At 37.9% G+C, this 15263-nt stretch overlaps 2 protein-coding genes across 6 annotated transcripts; one reads left to right on the forward strand and one right to left on the reverse strand.

Annotated features, from left to right (window-relative positions):
- Positions 1 to 1493: 1493 nt before the first annotated feature.
- On the reverse strand, positions 1494 to 8746 carry LOC131302528 (bifunctional nuclease 2). 5 transcript variants are annotated; one of them, XM_058329205.1, is made up of 10 exons: positions 8327 to 8746; positions 4991 to 5203; positions 4825 to 4877; positions 4682 to 4741; positions 3781 to 3846; positions 3609 to 3680; positions 2774 to 2871; positions 2594 to 2685; positions 1963 to 2028; positions 1494 to 1829 (listed from the first exon to the last, which is right to left on the reverse strand). In XM_058329205.1, the coding sequence occupies exons 1-9, from the start codon at positions 8598 to 8600 to the stop codon at positions 1976 to 1978; spliced, it is 981 nt and encodes a 326-aa protein (XP_058185188.1). In that variant the 5' UTR covers positions 8601 to 8746; the 3' UTR covers positions 1494 to 1829; positions 1963 to 1975. The 5 variants fall into 5 exon arrangements, with proteins under 5 accessions (XP_058185188.1, XP_058185190.1, XP_058185193.1 ...); XM_058329207.1 differs by having other exon boundaries at positions 1494 to 1833; positions 1961 to 2028; XM_058329210.1 differs by lacking the exon at positions 8327 to 8746 and adding an exon at positions 6611 to 6736.
- Positions 8747 to 9965: 1219 nt separating this feature from the next.
- Positions 9966 to 13920, forward strand: LOC131302530 (serine/arginine-rich splicing factor SR45a-like). The gene is made up of 7 exons (XM_058329212.1): positions 9966 to 10101; positions 10213 to 10232; positions 11573 to 11695; positions 11848 to 11947; positions 12330 to 12479; positions 13128 to 13197; positions 13500 to 13920. Exons 1-7 carry the CDS (start codon positions 10099 to 10101, stop codon positions 13688 to 13690), a joined length of 657 nt encoding a protein of 218 aa, XP_058185195.1. The 5' UTR covers positions 9966 to 10098; the 3' UTR covers positions 13691 to 13920.
- Positions 13921 to 15263: the final 1343 nt, after the last annotated feature.

Genomic DNA, 15263 nt, shown 5'->3' on the forward strand with positions numbered 1-15263 from the left:
GAAAAGTCACTGCTCTCTCTCTCTCTCTCTCTCTCTCTCTCTCTCTCTGGTTTACTTTTACTACCGATTGCCCATGATGGTGATACTCGCTGCCTTAATCGAACCAATAACGCCTTTGCCATTAATAAGGGAATCTCTCTCTGTTTCTCTCTCATGCAAGAGAGAGAGAGAGAGAGAGAGCTGCAGAGGAACAGATAGGGCAGAGAGGCATTCATAGTAGAGGGAATCAAAACAGAGAATCAAACTACTAACATTCAAGTCTCTTTGGTCAGTTGAAGAATTGAATGGAGAGTAGATGCCCCTCCAAACGGCTTGTCTGCGGTTGCTGTCCAAAAGTGTTTTAAATGGATCACATTTGCGTGTAAGATACTTCCGCAAGACGAGTAGAGAAATCGGGTCCTTCTGATATATTCTCACTCAGATTGCACAAGAATTTTGCCGGATGATTAAAAAAATTTTGCAATCTAATTATCTAAAATGCGCCTGTAGAAACGAAAATGAGTACAAAGAAATTCAGCTCAAGGAGACGGGGTGGTTGAACTACCCAGTACCTAAGTCACATAATACCTAAGTCACATAATGCATGTCCACTTGCGTCAGCGAAAGCGTGACTGCGAGCGTAAAAGCAATTTTCGAGCGAGAATTGAAATTTGAGAGAGGTAAGATTGAGAGCTAAAAAATAGAGCGAGAATTGAGAGAGAGAGAGAGAGAATAGAAGCGAGTGAGAGTTGAGAGAGCGAACGGAAGCTCTTATGGAAGGATTATGTGACCTAACCATAGCACGCTCTCTTTAAAATGGCCACAGTACTGCAATTACTTCTTAAACATGGCAAGTTGCCAAGTTGACTATTCCCTTGCAAGAGGAGGGTGGCTGGTACCGGTTGGAAAATCTTGGAAAATCTTTTTGCATTGCAATAATGATAGAAAATGTTGTATTGTTAATGTGTGCACATGTTAAATGATGCTTTTACAATAGATCGATTACCGATCAATCGATCTATCTATACTATACAATAGAAGCTATAAAACACAGAAACCCATAATTTTTTCACAACAATACAGCATTATCCAGGCAGCCTCACAACTGTTATGTAGAACTTACAAATTTTGTAACAGCTTGGATGGCGTTCAAAAAGACACCCTGAGATGTCAAAAAAGGACGGATACAAATACCAGTGGTTCGGGGAGGTACAAAGAGATGGAGTATGGAGTAGAGCCGATCCAGAAAGAATCTACGTGCGTTGATGAAATTCATCAACTACTTTAAAAGATAAGACTTCAACAAGTAAAGATGGTGTTCAATGAATATTTACAACAAACGCCAGAGGAAGGGACCGGAAAAGGAAAACACCAGCTTAGTTGTCATGATACAACATCACAGCCAGAACAATGCAAGATATCAGTACCGCAGTTTTCTTCAATATCAGTATGCAGTTCAGAAAACGTACCACGTATATAATCACTGGAGTGTCCTACATTAGATTCACTACATATGCCATCCCAAAAAGAAAGAAAGATTCACCACATATAAACCTGACCACTTGATGTGTTTATTCATTGTTATACATGGGTGTAACAACTGTTATACATTAAACCAAAGTACGGTTTGGAATATATTACACCGGTTCGTAAACACTCCTATAATGAGTCTAAGCTGTACATATATAACCATGTTCCATAAGTTACACAAATAATTGAACAATTTCCTGGGTGTTCTTTTCAGTTGTATTGATACCTTATTATAACTATGCCAAACATCTACAAGTCTTCCTCTTCGGACAAATTCTCATCTCTTCATCCATAAGTAAATGTATCTCAATAGCAAGCCACTGAACCCAAAAAAAAAAAAATTGTGGCCAAATCAATAAATCGAACTGAACACATACCATGAACAACTTCTGGTCATCAGACTTGTATATTCAATCACTCAAAATAGAGAAATGCCCAGGAAGCAAGACATACCTTGATAACCTCTTTAAAGGTCACGTCTTGACTCGCGAAGCTTTATGAGTTTGTCTTTCCAAGTGGCTGCACAAACCACTAACCATTGATCGAATTTTCTATAACAAGATTAGTCGTAAGAATGTGAATTAAATTTGATAGCTATACAAAGGAGCTTGTTCCCGGTCAACTAGGCAAACAAGTTGCCATGAATGAAGCCAAAAAATTTAACTCCAAGGAGCCAAGGTATGTATATGATAAGATAAAGATAGTTTCTGAAGAATAGTAATTTCTTGAAACAAAGACAAATAAAACTCCAGTTTTATGGGCGATCATACTATGGCCAATGAACATAACTTCAATGACATTTACAACTGGGAAAAAAGAGAGCATAAAGTACTCATACAATTGAGACTATTATTACCTAATGTGTGGAACAGGTTAGGTTTTGTTTTTTGGAAAGAAAACAGGTTAGGTCATATCCAATGTTTATGTAGAATCCCAGTAATGTGGTTCAACTACAAGAAGTTTTCAGAAAATTAAAGGGCCCTGCCATATAGATTGTTTAAATTTCATTTAACTCTAGGTGCACAAGAAGAATGGTCATGGCTGTTACCATAAACAAGTAGTTCATTCTACTCTCACCAAATACCTGCATCGCTGTATCTTTCCTCCTTGACCGCTAAATTCATATTCATCACCAGGTCTAATTCTTCGGCAACTATATCAGGACCATCTGCAGCACTGGATATCATATGGGCTGTGCTCAGAGGTACAATAAAACCCAGATAATCACAACTAATAACGTCGCTGAAGAAAGCAGAACCTATACCTGTCTAAAGATGCATCATAAATGGATTTTCTCCCCATACCGTTACCAATTCTAATGCCATCGGTCAAAACAATTTGTTTACGTACATATATGGGAACCTGCATATGTAAATTTGTTATCAAGGTTAGCAGGAGCTCAGGAAAAGCATGACCACTGGTGAGCAGAATCAATTTACAGGCAGTTCTTAATGCCAATTCTTTCTGTAATTATATACAAAAAGATTGTAAGACCCAAAGTTGCAGATATATACGCAAATAACAGGGAAAAGAAGCCACAAAGTTAGTAGATGTATTCTGTAGGAAGACTGAAAGCCTCGGAAGATAATGTAAACGACATTTGCACAACCAAAACATGAATGACTTTTTCAACGTTGATTGTGAACAAAATAACCAACATATGCAAACGTGATGCAAGGAATCTAGTCAAGAAGTAATTAATCAGAAACATGTACTTTGTAGCAGACAACAGGATACGTCAGGAATCAGGATAAAAGAGGCTGTTTAAATTGGTTTTTAAAAATTATTCATATAGCAGATAGTGTGACGGTTTCTATTTATTTAATGTAAGTACGAGGCATCTGTCTAGCCAATACACCAAAACAAACTCCAGTCTTCCTTTGCACCTCAGCACCAACATACCAATTCAAGCAAAGCCATAGTGTGAGTCTGGGAACTAATTTTTAAAACCACAATTAAATTTGTCAAAACACTCTCCCACCATACAATTCATAAAATATACTAAAAAAGTTCTGCCAAAAGCATGAGACTTTAAGTCTTTAACTTAATTCTGTAAACTTCTGTACGATTTATGTCTTCAAGGGAACCAAAACACTTACCCTGCATCTCACTGCCACATTTATGGCATCTGAGGGACGCGCATCCACACTTAGAATATCTATTTCCCCAGGCTGCATATTACGAAAATATCAACGTGAATGAGGAAACAACTTTCTACGGATCTTGGTGCTTTACACATAGTTAACACACAGTTTTCTACATTAGGCTTACCTTGCAAAAAAGTATCCGGGCAAAATAAGTATTAACCACTCTTTCTGTAATCTTCACCATTGTAACCTGAAATTGAAAGATAAATAATAATAAAAAAGAACAAAATATTTAGAGCAATCACACAGCAATTTTTATCTTCACTTAGTATACTTTCATCTGTTCTGGTTTTTCTTAATTTCTTTGCCCGAGTTTTCAACATTTTCCTTAAGGACTGGCTCTTAATGTAGGTGGATAGTGACGTAAAGTTTCTTCTTAAACATGACACTAACCACGGGTCATAGGACTTGTGTGCTCTTATTTCAGGTATACCAACCTGAGAATCTTTTTAATCATTCAAATCCTCATTTTCCTCATACATTCACCATTCATCCCCGAGGTAAAGGTTTAATTCTTTTCTTTGGATCGAACAGTAAATGTTTGGTAACAGGATGTTTCTTGTTCTCTTTTTTTAAGTGACAGATCATGCCAGTATGGCTTCAACCAGTGCATATGAAAAAAAATGGACAGCAAAAAGAATGGCAATTTTTTACTAAGTGGAAAGAGTATTAAAATCTTGCACTAAATTTGCAATTAAAATTACAAAAGCAGGCATGGCTTTCTCAACTGAATCGTTCTGATGACAAAGATGAAAATTACGAATTCTTCAAAGTAACATTATCTAAATTCCAGAAGTTATATTACAGAGTATTATATATGGATAATGCAACTATGAAACTGGACCAGCTTAAAATGAAAAACCACATGAATCGTAATCAAAAGAAGTTAAAATTGCAACTACAGAAATCAACTTATGTGATGAAAAGTCTAACGAGTCTGGACTCCGGAGCATATCTTAAATTCAGGATAGAATTAGCTCCATACTCCATGAAAAAAGAAAACAAAAGAAGAAGAAGTTCCTTACTTTATACCCAAGAGTCTCTGCAAGGTTTCTCACAAGCTGGAACTGATTTGGGCAACAATCCTGCAGTATGCCATATCTGAGCAGTGAGCACCAAGTGAAAGCAAATAAACTTGATCATTGGGCATTGAATTCCGAGTAATTACCCAACTCTCATCCTCACTCGTTGAATCTATAAGTTTTTCAACAGCAAATTCCCCTGCAGAGGCAAAACATAGCATTATTTGCATTCATTCAAGGTAATAAAAGTAATCCAAGACAAACAGACAAGAATCCACAGATAGGGTTGGAATCTCATTAACATATATGTACCTACAAGTATCGGTAGCAAGAAGTCTCCATCACAAGAGATTTTCAAAAAGATGGTGGGACTCTGAAAATGACGAAGAAAAGCGGGTCCTACTGAACCAATATCAGATCTCGATTCCCTTGCTTGCAAAAAAGACGGAAACACCTGGGTAGAGGATGACCACTTTATCTCTTCTTGAAATCCTTGCATATGCATGCGATAGTGCCTTATAGTTTCTGCACCAGTTGAAGTCGTGGAAATCTAGGTTACGCAATCACTAACATAGCTAAAGAAAAGAGGAAGTCCTTATCCTTTATCCCATTTGATATCTATACGACATGATTTCATAAGCTCAATAAAGTACTATATAATCAAATTCAGGAACAAGAAGCCCCAAGGTACTTCAACCAGACAACCAACATAACACAAAAGACTCTCTTCAGAACCACGCTTTCATCACAATGGTTGGTCATTATATCCATTGGTAACTATAGGAGTCAGATATGTGATGAAAACAACAGCAACCAAAGAGGCAAGTGGTGCCATAGAGGAGGCCACTATGCTTGGCAAGACAAATCATCAGTTCTTCTAATAAAAGGAAATGGAGCACTTAGTAGCTTCAACCATTTTCTCCAAGTGCTTTCGGCTATGTTTGGATCATCCATTTTTACAGAGTTTGACAAGGGAAAGGAAAGTGATCGGGAATGAACTTAACCAACATATTTCGCTTCTTATTTTTTCCTTAAAAATTCCTCTATAAATCCATTTCCATCCACAAACTTAGAAACTAACATACACTATGTCAACACAATCATCAGAGAGAATGAATCCACTATACAATAGGAATGCTTTACACTAAATTCGTCAATAAAACAACTGTCTCTCAGAATAATCAGTTTTAGAAAATTTACCATGCAGTGGAAAATATGCATCAATTATACAGAAGTGAAGGACCAAATCCAATAACCAACAATTATCTTTAAAGGTCCACTTACTGAATTCTGAATCTCAAAACAACTCCCGAAGTCATCAGAGAAACAATTCAAGTGCTGAATCATCACACTTCCAATACAATTATCACAATCCTCTTCCATTGTGTGGTTTGTGTCTTTGTGAAGAAAGAGCGATGAAAACAACATAATAGCATATTGAGTGCAGTACAATTTCCCTTACTGTTTCTACATACTTTCCGTCATAATTTTATTCCCTTCTCTTTCATTTCTTTCCCTGATAACCAAACAAATCCACTTTCCTAACAGAAACACCTCAGTTCATTAACATTCAAACACACAGTCACACACATATATAAATGAAATTAATTTATCTATCGATCCACACACACACACACACATCTATTTATTATTACTGAAAAGGGAACACCCCTTCTGGTCTGAAAGTCAGTTTTAAGACTGGTTTCTATAAAGCTGCCTGGGCTTCTATTTGTTTGCCTAAAAAAGAGAAGTTTGGGTTCAATAATAATAAAAAGAGTGGAATTATGCCTCCTTTCTCAGACACATTTGGCATATTTGTTCCAAGCACAATTCTTTGTGGGTTAAATGGTGGTATAAATATCTCATTAAGGCCCATCCAAAAAAAATTCTCATTAAGTACAAGCGCTTTTAGACCTTAAAGGTTACCACTACCTGTTCTTTGGACCCTTGCTTCTATGCTCCAGAAAACTATGTTTGACATTAGGATAAAAGACTCCCATTTCCTCAATGTTAAGCCTTCTCCTTAGCTTCTGCTCTATGCCATTCTTGGCAACTCAGTCCTAGCAACACTTCTGTTGTTTCTAACTAAATTGTAAAAAACTCAGTCCTAGCAACACTTCTGTTGTTTCTAACTAAATTGTAACTTTCTAGCTACCTGTAAAAGGAAGGTTTGCCTTAGTTAGGTTTTGTTTATGCTTTTAATAAAATTTTGGATTACCCAAAAGAAGTTTTAATTCCGGCCCACATTTAATTTCCCAAACTGCACCTTGTAACTACCAAAAGAATCTACCAAGGAAAAGAAAAAACTGCCACCCCAATTTTCTTCTCCTTTCTTTTCAACTTTCACATCCCAGTATTCATTACAGTTTAATCACGATTCAAAATTTTAATCCTTCCCCAATTTATCCCTTAGCAGCACCCACCCTTCTCCTACAAGCTGACGACTACATCCATCAATCACCCCTCTGTCCCACTGCCCTTCGCCGCTACACCTCACAGCCCATCCCCGTCAAACCCACCCCACCCCGGCTGCCACACCATAGCCGCACGCCCAACCCTCCCCTCTACACTACAAACACATATCGCAATAACCCCATTGTAACTTATATGTGTATGTACACTCACATGCAATTTTTGTTACAGATATAAAACTATGGCTTTAGTAGTTTCAAACAAGTATTGGCAAATTACCAGAAGCTATAGAAGAACAAAGGAAATTATTATCACTTCCAGACCATGACCTACCCATCTTCCACATGGAATTTCATGAGGGCCAGAAAAGATCAACCCAAAATAACATAGAAGGTTTAACAGGTTGGATATTTTCCAAACCCAATAATTTGATTATTCGTAGATCATGAATTAAATCCTTGGAATATGACTTGATTGGGTTGGGTGGTTACATCCGGGATCCATGATCTAATTTGGCAAGCTTTGATTTTCTGATATTGTTTCGGTTTAAAATTCAAGACAGGAAGAGGTGATGCAGGACGCGAGAAGTTGGAAATGTCAGGCTTAAGGAGGAAGGCAAAGGCAGAGCACAGGGGTGGAAATGACGAATATATACCATATACATACATACATTCATTACATATTACATACATATGTTTTGTTTTCGGAAAGTAGTTGTATGAGAGGAGAGAGAGACTGATTTGAGGAAGATATCAGAATGAGACGTCCTAGAACGTACTCCGAGGATCGAGGATATATGGGTGTCTTGAAGAAATGCTTGGGGAGCCCCGCACCCGCAGGGCAGATTCCATTCGGAGAGAGAGTTTTTCCGATTCTATTGTGGACAGTTGGGGTGGGGTTGGTGGGAGAGGCGGGCCGCGGGTTGGTAGGTAATCTACACCGAATTTTCTTGATAAATATTTTTCGCCAAATAAGAAACTCTGGCCGCACGGTCTAAACCAATGGACGCAAACTTGGTGCCAGTGGACGCGATGTATAGGCTAGTGAACGCAAACTTTATACAAGTGGCTGCAATGTCCAAACTGTAATTGAATGAAGTTTTCCAATGTATACATGTATATACATATGCATATGTGTGTGTGTATAATATATATATATATATATATATATATAGAGAGAGAGAGAGAGAGAGAGAGAGAGAGAGAGAGAGAGAGAGATGGGGAGAGAGAATAAGACCTGAAAGAAGGACGAATGCTTCGGCATACTCGTGATCAGGTTGTTCGGTGCCGTTCGATTTGTCGCCGGAGCTTCGAGAGGAGTTACACGACACGAGAATTTGTGATCTACGAGATTTCCCGTGATCCAATTGAAATGAAAAGCGAAAAGAAGAACAAGAAAAACAACAAGAAGAGTAATTGAGTGAGCTTCGAATTTGACGGCCGGCATACGGTTGATGTGTACGACCCCCGGTCACCGGAAATGTACGAACGCAGAATTGAGCTCCGATCATTCTCCGGCGACGACAATTACGATGCAGAGCTAGAGAGAGAGAGAGAGAGAGAGAGAGAGAGAGAGAGAGAGAGAGGTGCCGAATGCTGATTAGTGATAAGCTAACCTCGTAGGAAACAAGAACGGTCGAAGTCGAAACTTATCTCTTTATTAATTTTCCAGAGCTACTCAAAAAATGTTTTAAATAAAGTAGTACTAGTAGTCTAGTACCTACTCCCTTCGTCCCATAATATTTGTCCAGTCCGCTAAACGAAGACTACAAAATAATGCATTTCTTTCGAGAAAAAATTTAAATTTTTTTCATAAGTTAAAAGAACTCGTCGAGATCTAGTAAATTGTTGATTTTTTTTTCAACTTTTCTTACAAAAATAGTATTATTTTTACGTCTCCGTTTTGTGGGCCGGACAAATATTATGGAACGGAGGGAGTATTTAATACTACTGCTAGTAGTAATAAGATAAATCATATAGGGATATGATTTTGCTTTTTTTTTTTAATGTCATTTCACTGTAAGTGTATTTATGACGTTCACAAAGAAGAGAGTAGCAAAATCAGCGGCCATCATATATCGTCATGTTTACAATATTGTATATAAATAAAATTCACTCTTGGATCTACCTACCACTGTCTTTTCACAAGAGGCTCCTAACTAGAAGTAACTTATCTCACCCAAAAGTGGGAAGACTTGACAACAAAGTTGAGAACAGGAGTAAAACATGTGAGAATCTACCAAACAGTTTGTGCCAAATCCCAAAGAAAGCTAGCATGTATGGTTTTAAAATGCTTTTTCTTTATCTGGTTAAACTAAATAGATAATCAATGTCTAACAATTCAAAAGCAAGATCTGACCATAGAAGAATCATATTAAAAGGGCTAACTAATTCATTATAAAAGATCAAATGATTACGAAGCATCTAAAGATGTTAAACGCCAAACACTCATGGCCTATTTGCTTGGGAGATAAGGAGAGGAAATAGGGGATGGATAAATAAGAGGTGTTTGGTTCATCCCCCTCCAAAGGTCTTAGCTTACCCTAATCCCACCCTAGATTTATTTTATTTGGGTGGCAAAAAAGATATATCTACTCCTCAAACCTTTTTTGTATTCTCAATCCAATGTTTTGATGAAAGTAATAAAGTAGTTTTTACACTATCCACTCTTATCTACCTATATTAACTACCACTAAAATCAAATATAAGAAAATTTCCCCTTCTTAACTAATATCCCGTATAACATATCCACCCCTTGTCCAATCTTCTTTCTTATTTATCCAAAGACTTATTCGTCCGATTAAAGGGCCATTACTAGACCGAAGGATTAAAGCGTTCAAGTTCAAACATTAGGGCGATAAATATAAAGAGATCAAAGATCAGGGGGTATAACGTGCTTTACCTGATCCATAAATTGGTTTTTCGCACTGGCCCCACTCCACGCTTCGAGACCTCAGAGAGAAAGAAAATCCTTCGTCCCTCGATCTAGGGTTCTTCTTTGCGCGAAATATGGTTCTCTCTCCCTCTCTCCGTAGTATAAGTATATCGGTGTTTTGTGTTTGATTTTGTTTGATTACGTATAAAAATGTTGTTTTTCTGACGAGTTTCCATTCTTTACTACAGGCTGATTCTCCTCGCAAAAGGTATTTCTTCGATCCGATTTATTGTATATGCGATATATTTCCTCTGTTTGGATGATGGGTGGAGATTTTGATTTATTTTTCGTCTTCCCTGCAAAGAAATGCTGAAAACCATAGTTTATCAATGGACACTCTTTTTAGGTTTTTGAGGGATAGTTGTGTTAATAGCATTCGTAACGCTGGAGAATTCCTCTTAGAACTAATTATGTTTTGAGACCTAATTATCGAACCCCAGTTATAGCTTAGCTTCAGTTTTTAGTTCTCTCTCTCTCTCTCTCTCTCTCTCTCTCTCTCTCTCTCTCTCTCTCTCTGTATATATATGTACAGTGTTTGGTAAACTGATTTTCAAGGTAGAAGAGAACGGGAAAATGCCCTTTTTGGTGTTTAAAATTAAAATCAAAACAGTATAAATCCCATTGGGTTTGTTTGAATTGCGTCCGCCGGACTATTTGATAGCTTGTGCAACTGTTAAGATCGCTTTGCCTGTTAAGTTCGAGATTGTCATCTTGTATGGACAAGAAGACAGTCAATTGAGTTGTCGTATTATATCGAGATCTTTTGAACCCAATAGCGGGTGTAGTTTAGATTTTGATGTACACAAGATGTCTGCAAATCTCCCTTAGAAATTATAGCTAGAGCTGATAGAATCCACTTAACAAAGGATTTGGTTTGTTAGTATTGTATAAAGGTATTAATGTGGGCTTGTATATTGATTTAAAAGAAAGATTGAGTTACCTTGAACACTTTCTGCCACTGTTTAGTACTTATGCTCTAAAGCAGGCCATTGAGCTGGCTCCGTCGAGAACATTTAACGTGATTTATACATGGTTACTTGTTATATGTGTCTACTCTTTGATTATTATTCGATAAAACTGAATTGTTTCTGCTTTTTTGTGGATGAGCCAGAGCCATACATATGGAGCGTCTGTGCCTATCGAATGCATCCCACATTCTACTCGATAAATCTCAGTTTGTATTAGCCCGCGATCGATTCTGTAACGTAAAGGAGAAGAAAAGTAAAAGAGTAGTACAGGAGAATGTGGTTTTTAGTGGTTTTGTCCACTAAAGTTTTAGCTTTGAATTTATGGCTTGTACTTCCGTATAACCCCCTAGTTTAGCGCTGTAATTTAGTCTGCTGTAGTGTAAAAAATCTGATTGTTTAGAGTAGGTGATTCCATCACGGATTAGATTTTTTCTTTGAGACGCTCTTGGTGAAACTAGAAAGAGAACTAGGCCATAGCTTTGAAGGCTTACGTTTTTTTTTATTTAACTGTTGAAGTGCTAATTCTTCTCCCCCCTGTAGGGTACCTTCCACCTGATAATATTTGCACTGGATGTAGCAGGTATTCACGGTCTCCTTCCCCTTATGCCGCTCAATCTCGATCCAGGTCAAGGTCAAGGTCCAGATCCAGATCTAGATCCTGGTCAAGGCCAAAGGGCAGGTCCGGGTCCAGAAGTCGAGGGAGGTATTTGATAGCTCTCACACCTCTTTGCATGGCCATGTTGTGACAGTAGCTTTACTATATTGCTTTATTACCTGGAGTTGTCTCTTTGTTATGTGGGGACTGGTGGTTTGAAGATCTCACCTGGATGGCTGGATCTATGAATGATGTTGCAGGACTGAAGCTGTGAATACTGGGAATACACTTTATGTGACTGGGTTGTCTACAAGGGTCACAGAAAGAGAACTTGAAGATCATTTCTCTAGGGAAGGGAAGGTTGGTTTCTTTTCCTGATGTGAAAAGTGGTCTTTGCTTTTGTGAAGCTACCTTGTGCGTCTTGCTACTAGAAATGTGGTCCATGGTTCTAACCACTTGTTCTGATACTTGTTGTCACTATGGAATTATAAACTTGATGGTTGGTAGAGATGAGAACAACAATATAGTTCATTATGAAGTTAGAGATGAGCAATACAAAATAGTTTATTATGAAAAAAACTTGCTAGTTTAGGACTTCTTTTTGGTTTTCCTAAAGAAATAATAATTTTTGTAGTATTCTGTAACTGAGTTTGGATCTTGTTATTGAGTTCAAATTCTTTTCAACTACCTTTTTATTACTTTTTATGCCTTGTGTGGTTGTGGTATTTTCTCTCTCTTCTAGGTAAGTTCCTGTTTTCTGGTTGTGGAGCCCCGTACACGAGCCTCTCGTGGTTTTGCTTTTATCACAATGGAAACTCTAGAGGATGCAAATCGCTGCGTCAAGCGTCTCCATCAGTCAGTTTTAGATGGCCGGTGCATTACAGTGGAGAGAGTAAGTCAGTTTTCCTTGGGTGGTCTATGACCTATTTTGATTGTTTAACTTTCTTCTTGACTTGGAGGTTTCTGGTTATATTCAGAAGATATTGCGTGAGCTATGTTGGCCGCAATCAGATGATGAGTTCATCCATGTCAACAATAATGTGAAACAGCTTGATGAATGGCCAGCTAAAACAGCCTTTCACATGCATCTGATCAACTTAACATAGCAACTATATTGATCAACCACACTACAACCTCAGCAATTTCTTTCAACTCCCATCTAATCAACGGACATTACCAACAACATACTAATCGGGCTTTATGGTACCTCATATCTGGCATTCATTTGATGGGTTCTAGTCGTACATGCCAATGTATTTTATCATTTTTCCCCTCATAATCTCCTTTTTTGCACGATAGTAAGATTGCTTATTTGAAGCTTTCTTGTGAATATTTTATCTTGTAATGGTTTTAATGATGTCTCATGGTTTGTAGCCTCGTACAATTTTGTATTGTTGATGTGATTTGTTTTTTTTTTTTGTTTTTTTTTGTGCTTGGCTCCCCTGGAGATGTGATTTGTTGAAGCTGAATTTACATTTTTCCTGATAAGTGAATCATATTTGAAAGTACATTGAGCCTGTTTTCATCTGTTGCTTTTCAGTCCCGGAGGAAGCGCCCCAGAACTCCCACACCGGGTCACTATCTTGGGTTGAAAAACACTAGGGACCATGGTAAGAGTGTTGATGTTTTTGTTGTGTTTGGTTGGGGTTTTTTGCTTTTAGGCTTGATGGACCGTGGTCGGGGCAGTATAGAACAGCCCTGCCCCATTGCGGTTCCTAATGGTGTAGGGTTTTGCTAGAAATGTGTTGTGCTTAAATTTCAGAATTCGCAAAATTACTTTCAGTCCTTGTGCAGTAGCTCAAGGCTATTAGCACTTGTGGTTCTGCACTTGCTCGTGCCTGTGTTTCACTTGTATTAAGCGAACCCTAACGATTGAAGTATTGTTTTTTTGCTTTTGGTGAATTTGTGAAAGGCTATCGTGGTGACCGTGGTAGATCCCGTGGAGGACACGATGACTATGACTATCGGAGGTCTCCAAGGCGCTCGCCATATCGAGGCAGTCGTGATTACTCTCCCCGGCATTCGCCTTATGGTGGAAGGTCAAGAAGGGAGAGATCGTATTCCCCTTATGGTGGCTCAGAAAGGCACTATCCTCGTCGTTAGGTCTTAGTATCCGTGGAGGTTTAATTGAACCAGGGAAAAAAACACTTTCTGAAGACTCATTCGGGATATGTTGTGATCTTTAGTTTGTACTAGATTGAGTGGAATCGCCTTGTTTAAGGACTTATATATGTTGCCACATTTGTAGCCTACTTGTTTGTGTAGCGTGCTACTCATATGGTTTGGTGTGTCCAGGTTCCTACCCAAGTTATCTGAAGTTTTATTGGTTAACAGTCTAGAGCTCAACTAACTCTCTCTCTCTCTCTCTCTCTCTCTCTCTCTCTCTCTCTGTGCGCGCGCGTGTGCGTGTGTGAGAGAGAGAGGTGAGAATCACTTTGCACTTGCATCCCTTTGGAAGTTTATATTGTTGCTTAAATTGACAACTCTAATCCAATCGGCTCCATTCAAAAGATGGCATGGCACACAGATTGTCTGTGCCAGGGAAAACAAATGGCTTTCGTTCGAGTCATATTGTTTCAGGATGAAAGCGAATTTGAAGGGAGAAAAGGGAATGACTGTAATGTTATACATCTAGTTTAACCAGATAAGGGAAAAGATCTATTAAATTTAAACTATAAAGGCTAGCTTTCTTGGAGATTTGGCGCGAACTGTTCGGTAGATTCCCACGCGTTACGCACCGTTTGTGGCTTTGTTCTCAAGTCTTCCCACCTTTGGGTGAGATAAGCTATATTTAGCTAGGAGCCTCTTGCGCAAAAGGCAGTATGGTGAACCAATGATGATGTGTGATTCATTTTACTAAATTGGTAGTACTAAAAATGATACGTTTTCTACAAGAGAAAATATCAACTTTTTTTTTATAAATTAAAAGAAACTCATGGAAAGAGTTTGAATTTTTCTTGAAAAATTAGTACTCCTTCTGTCCCTAAATAAGTGTCCGGCGCGCAAACCTAGGCCTTACAAAAGATGCATGTTTTTCGTTAAAAAATCTAATTTTTTTCCACAATCTAATAGAATTTATTGCCATCATTGATTTGTGAAAAAAATTTAATTTTTTTAACGAAACAAATGCATTTTGTTAAAGGCCTAAATTTGCGTGCCAGACACTTATTTAGGGACGGAGAGAGTATTATTTTTATGTCCTCGTTTTGCAAATCATACATTTATTTGGAACGGTGGGAGTACTACTTTAAGAAAATGTTTGATTAGCGCCGACAAATTATAGTTCAATTGGATACTTACTTAAGAAAGGAGATTATGAGTGTTTTTCTTCAAGGTCCAAAAAAAAAAAAAAACAGAAGGTAGCATGTACTTTGGGAGAGAAATAGCAGTTTTAAATTATCCATAAGTGGTCTACAGACACCACTCACCAAGACTCTATACCAAATGATGAGGTCGTACCGTTGGGTCTATATGTGGGTATTTATCGGCCTCACTTAGATTATTGAAATCGTTTATCTTTTAGAGTTCATCAAGAACACTAATCATAGGAAAAACTATACTAGTGGAGTACTAATTTAAACATTATGGAGTAGAACGAACTTATCTTGAAAAAAATAAAAATAACATGATATGGATTTCTGTGAAAGAGTCTGCTGCATTCAAAAGTATCCGCTAG

Source organism: Rhododendron vialii, chromosome 10a (assembly GCF_030253575.1).
Source record: "Rhododendron vialii isolate Sample 1 chromosome 10a, ASM3025357v1".
Taxonomy (NCBI): Eukaryota; Viridiplantae; Streptophyta; class Magnoliopsida; order Ericales; family Ericaceae; genus Rhododendron; species Rhododendron vialii.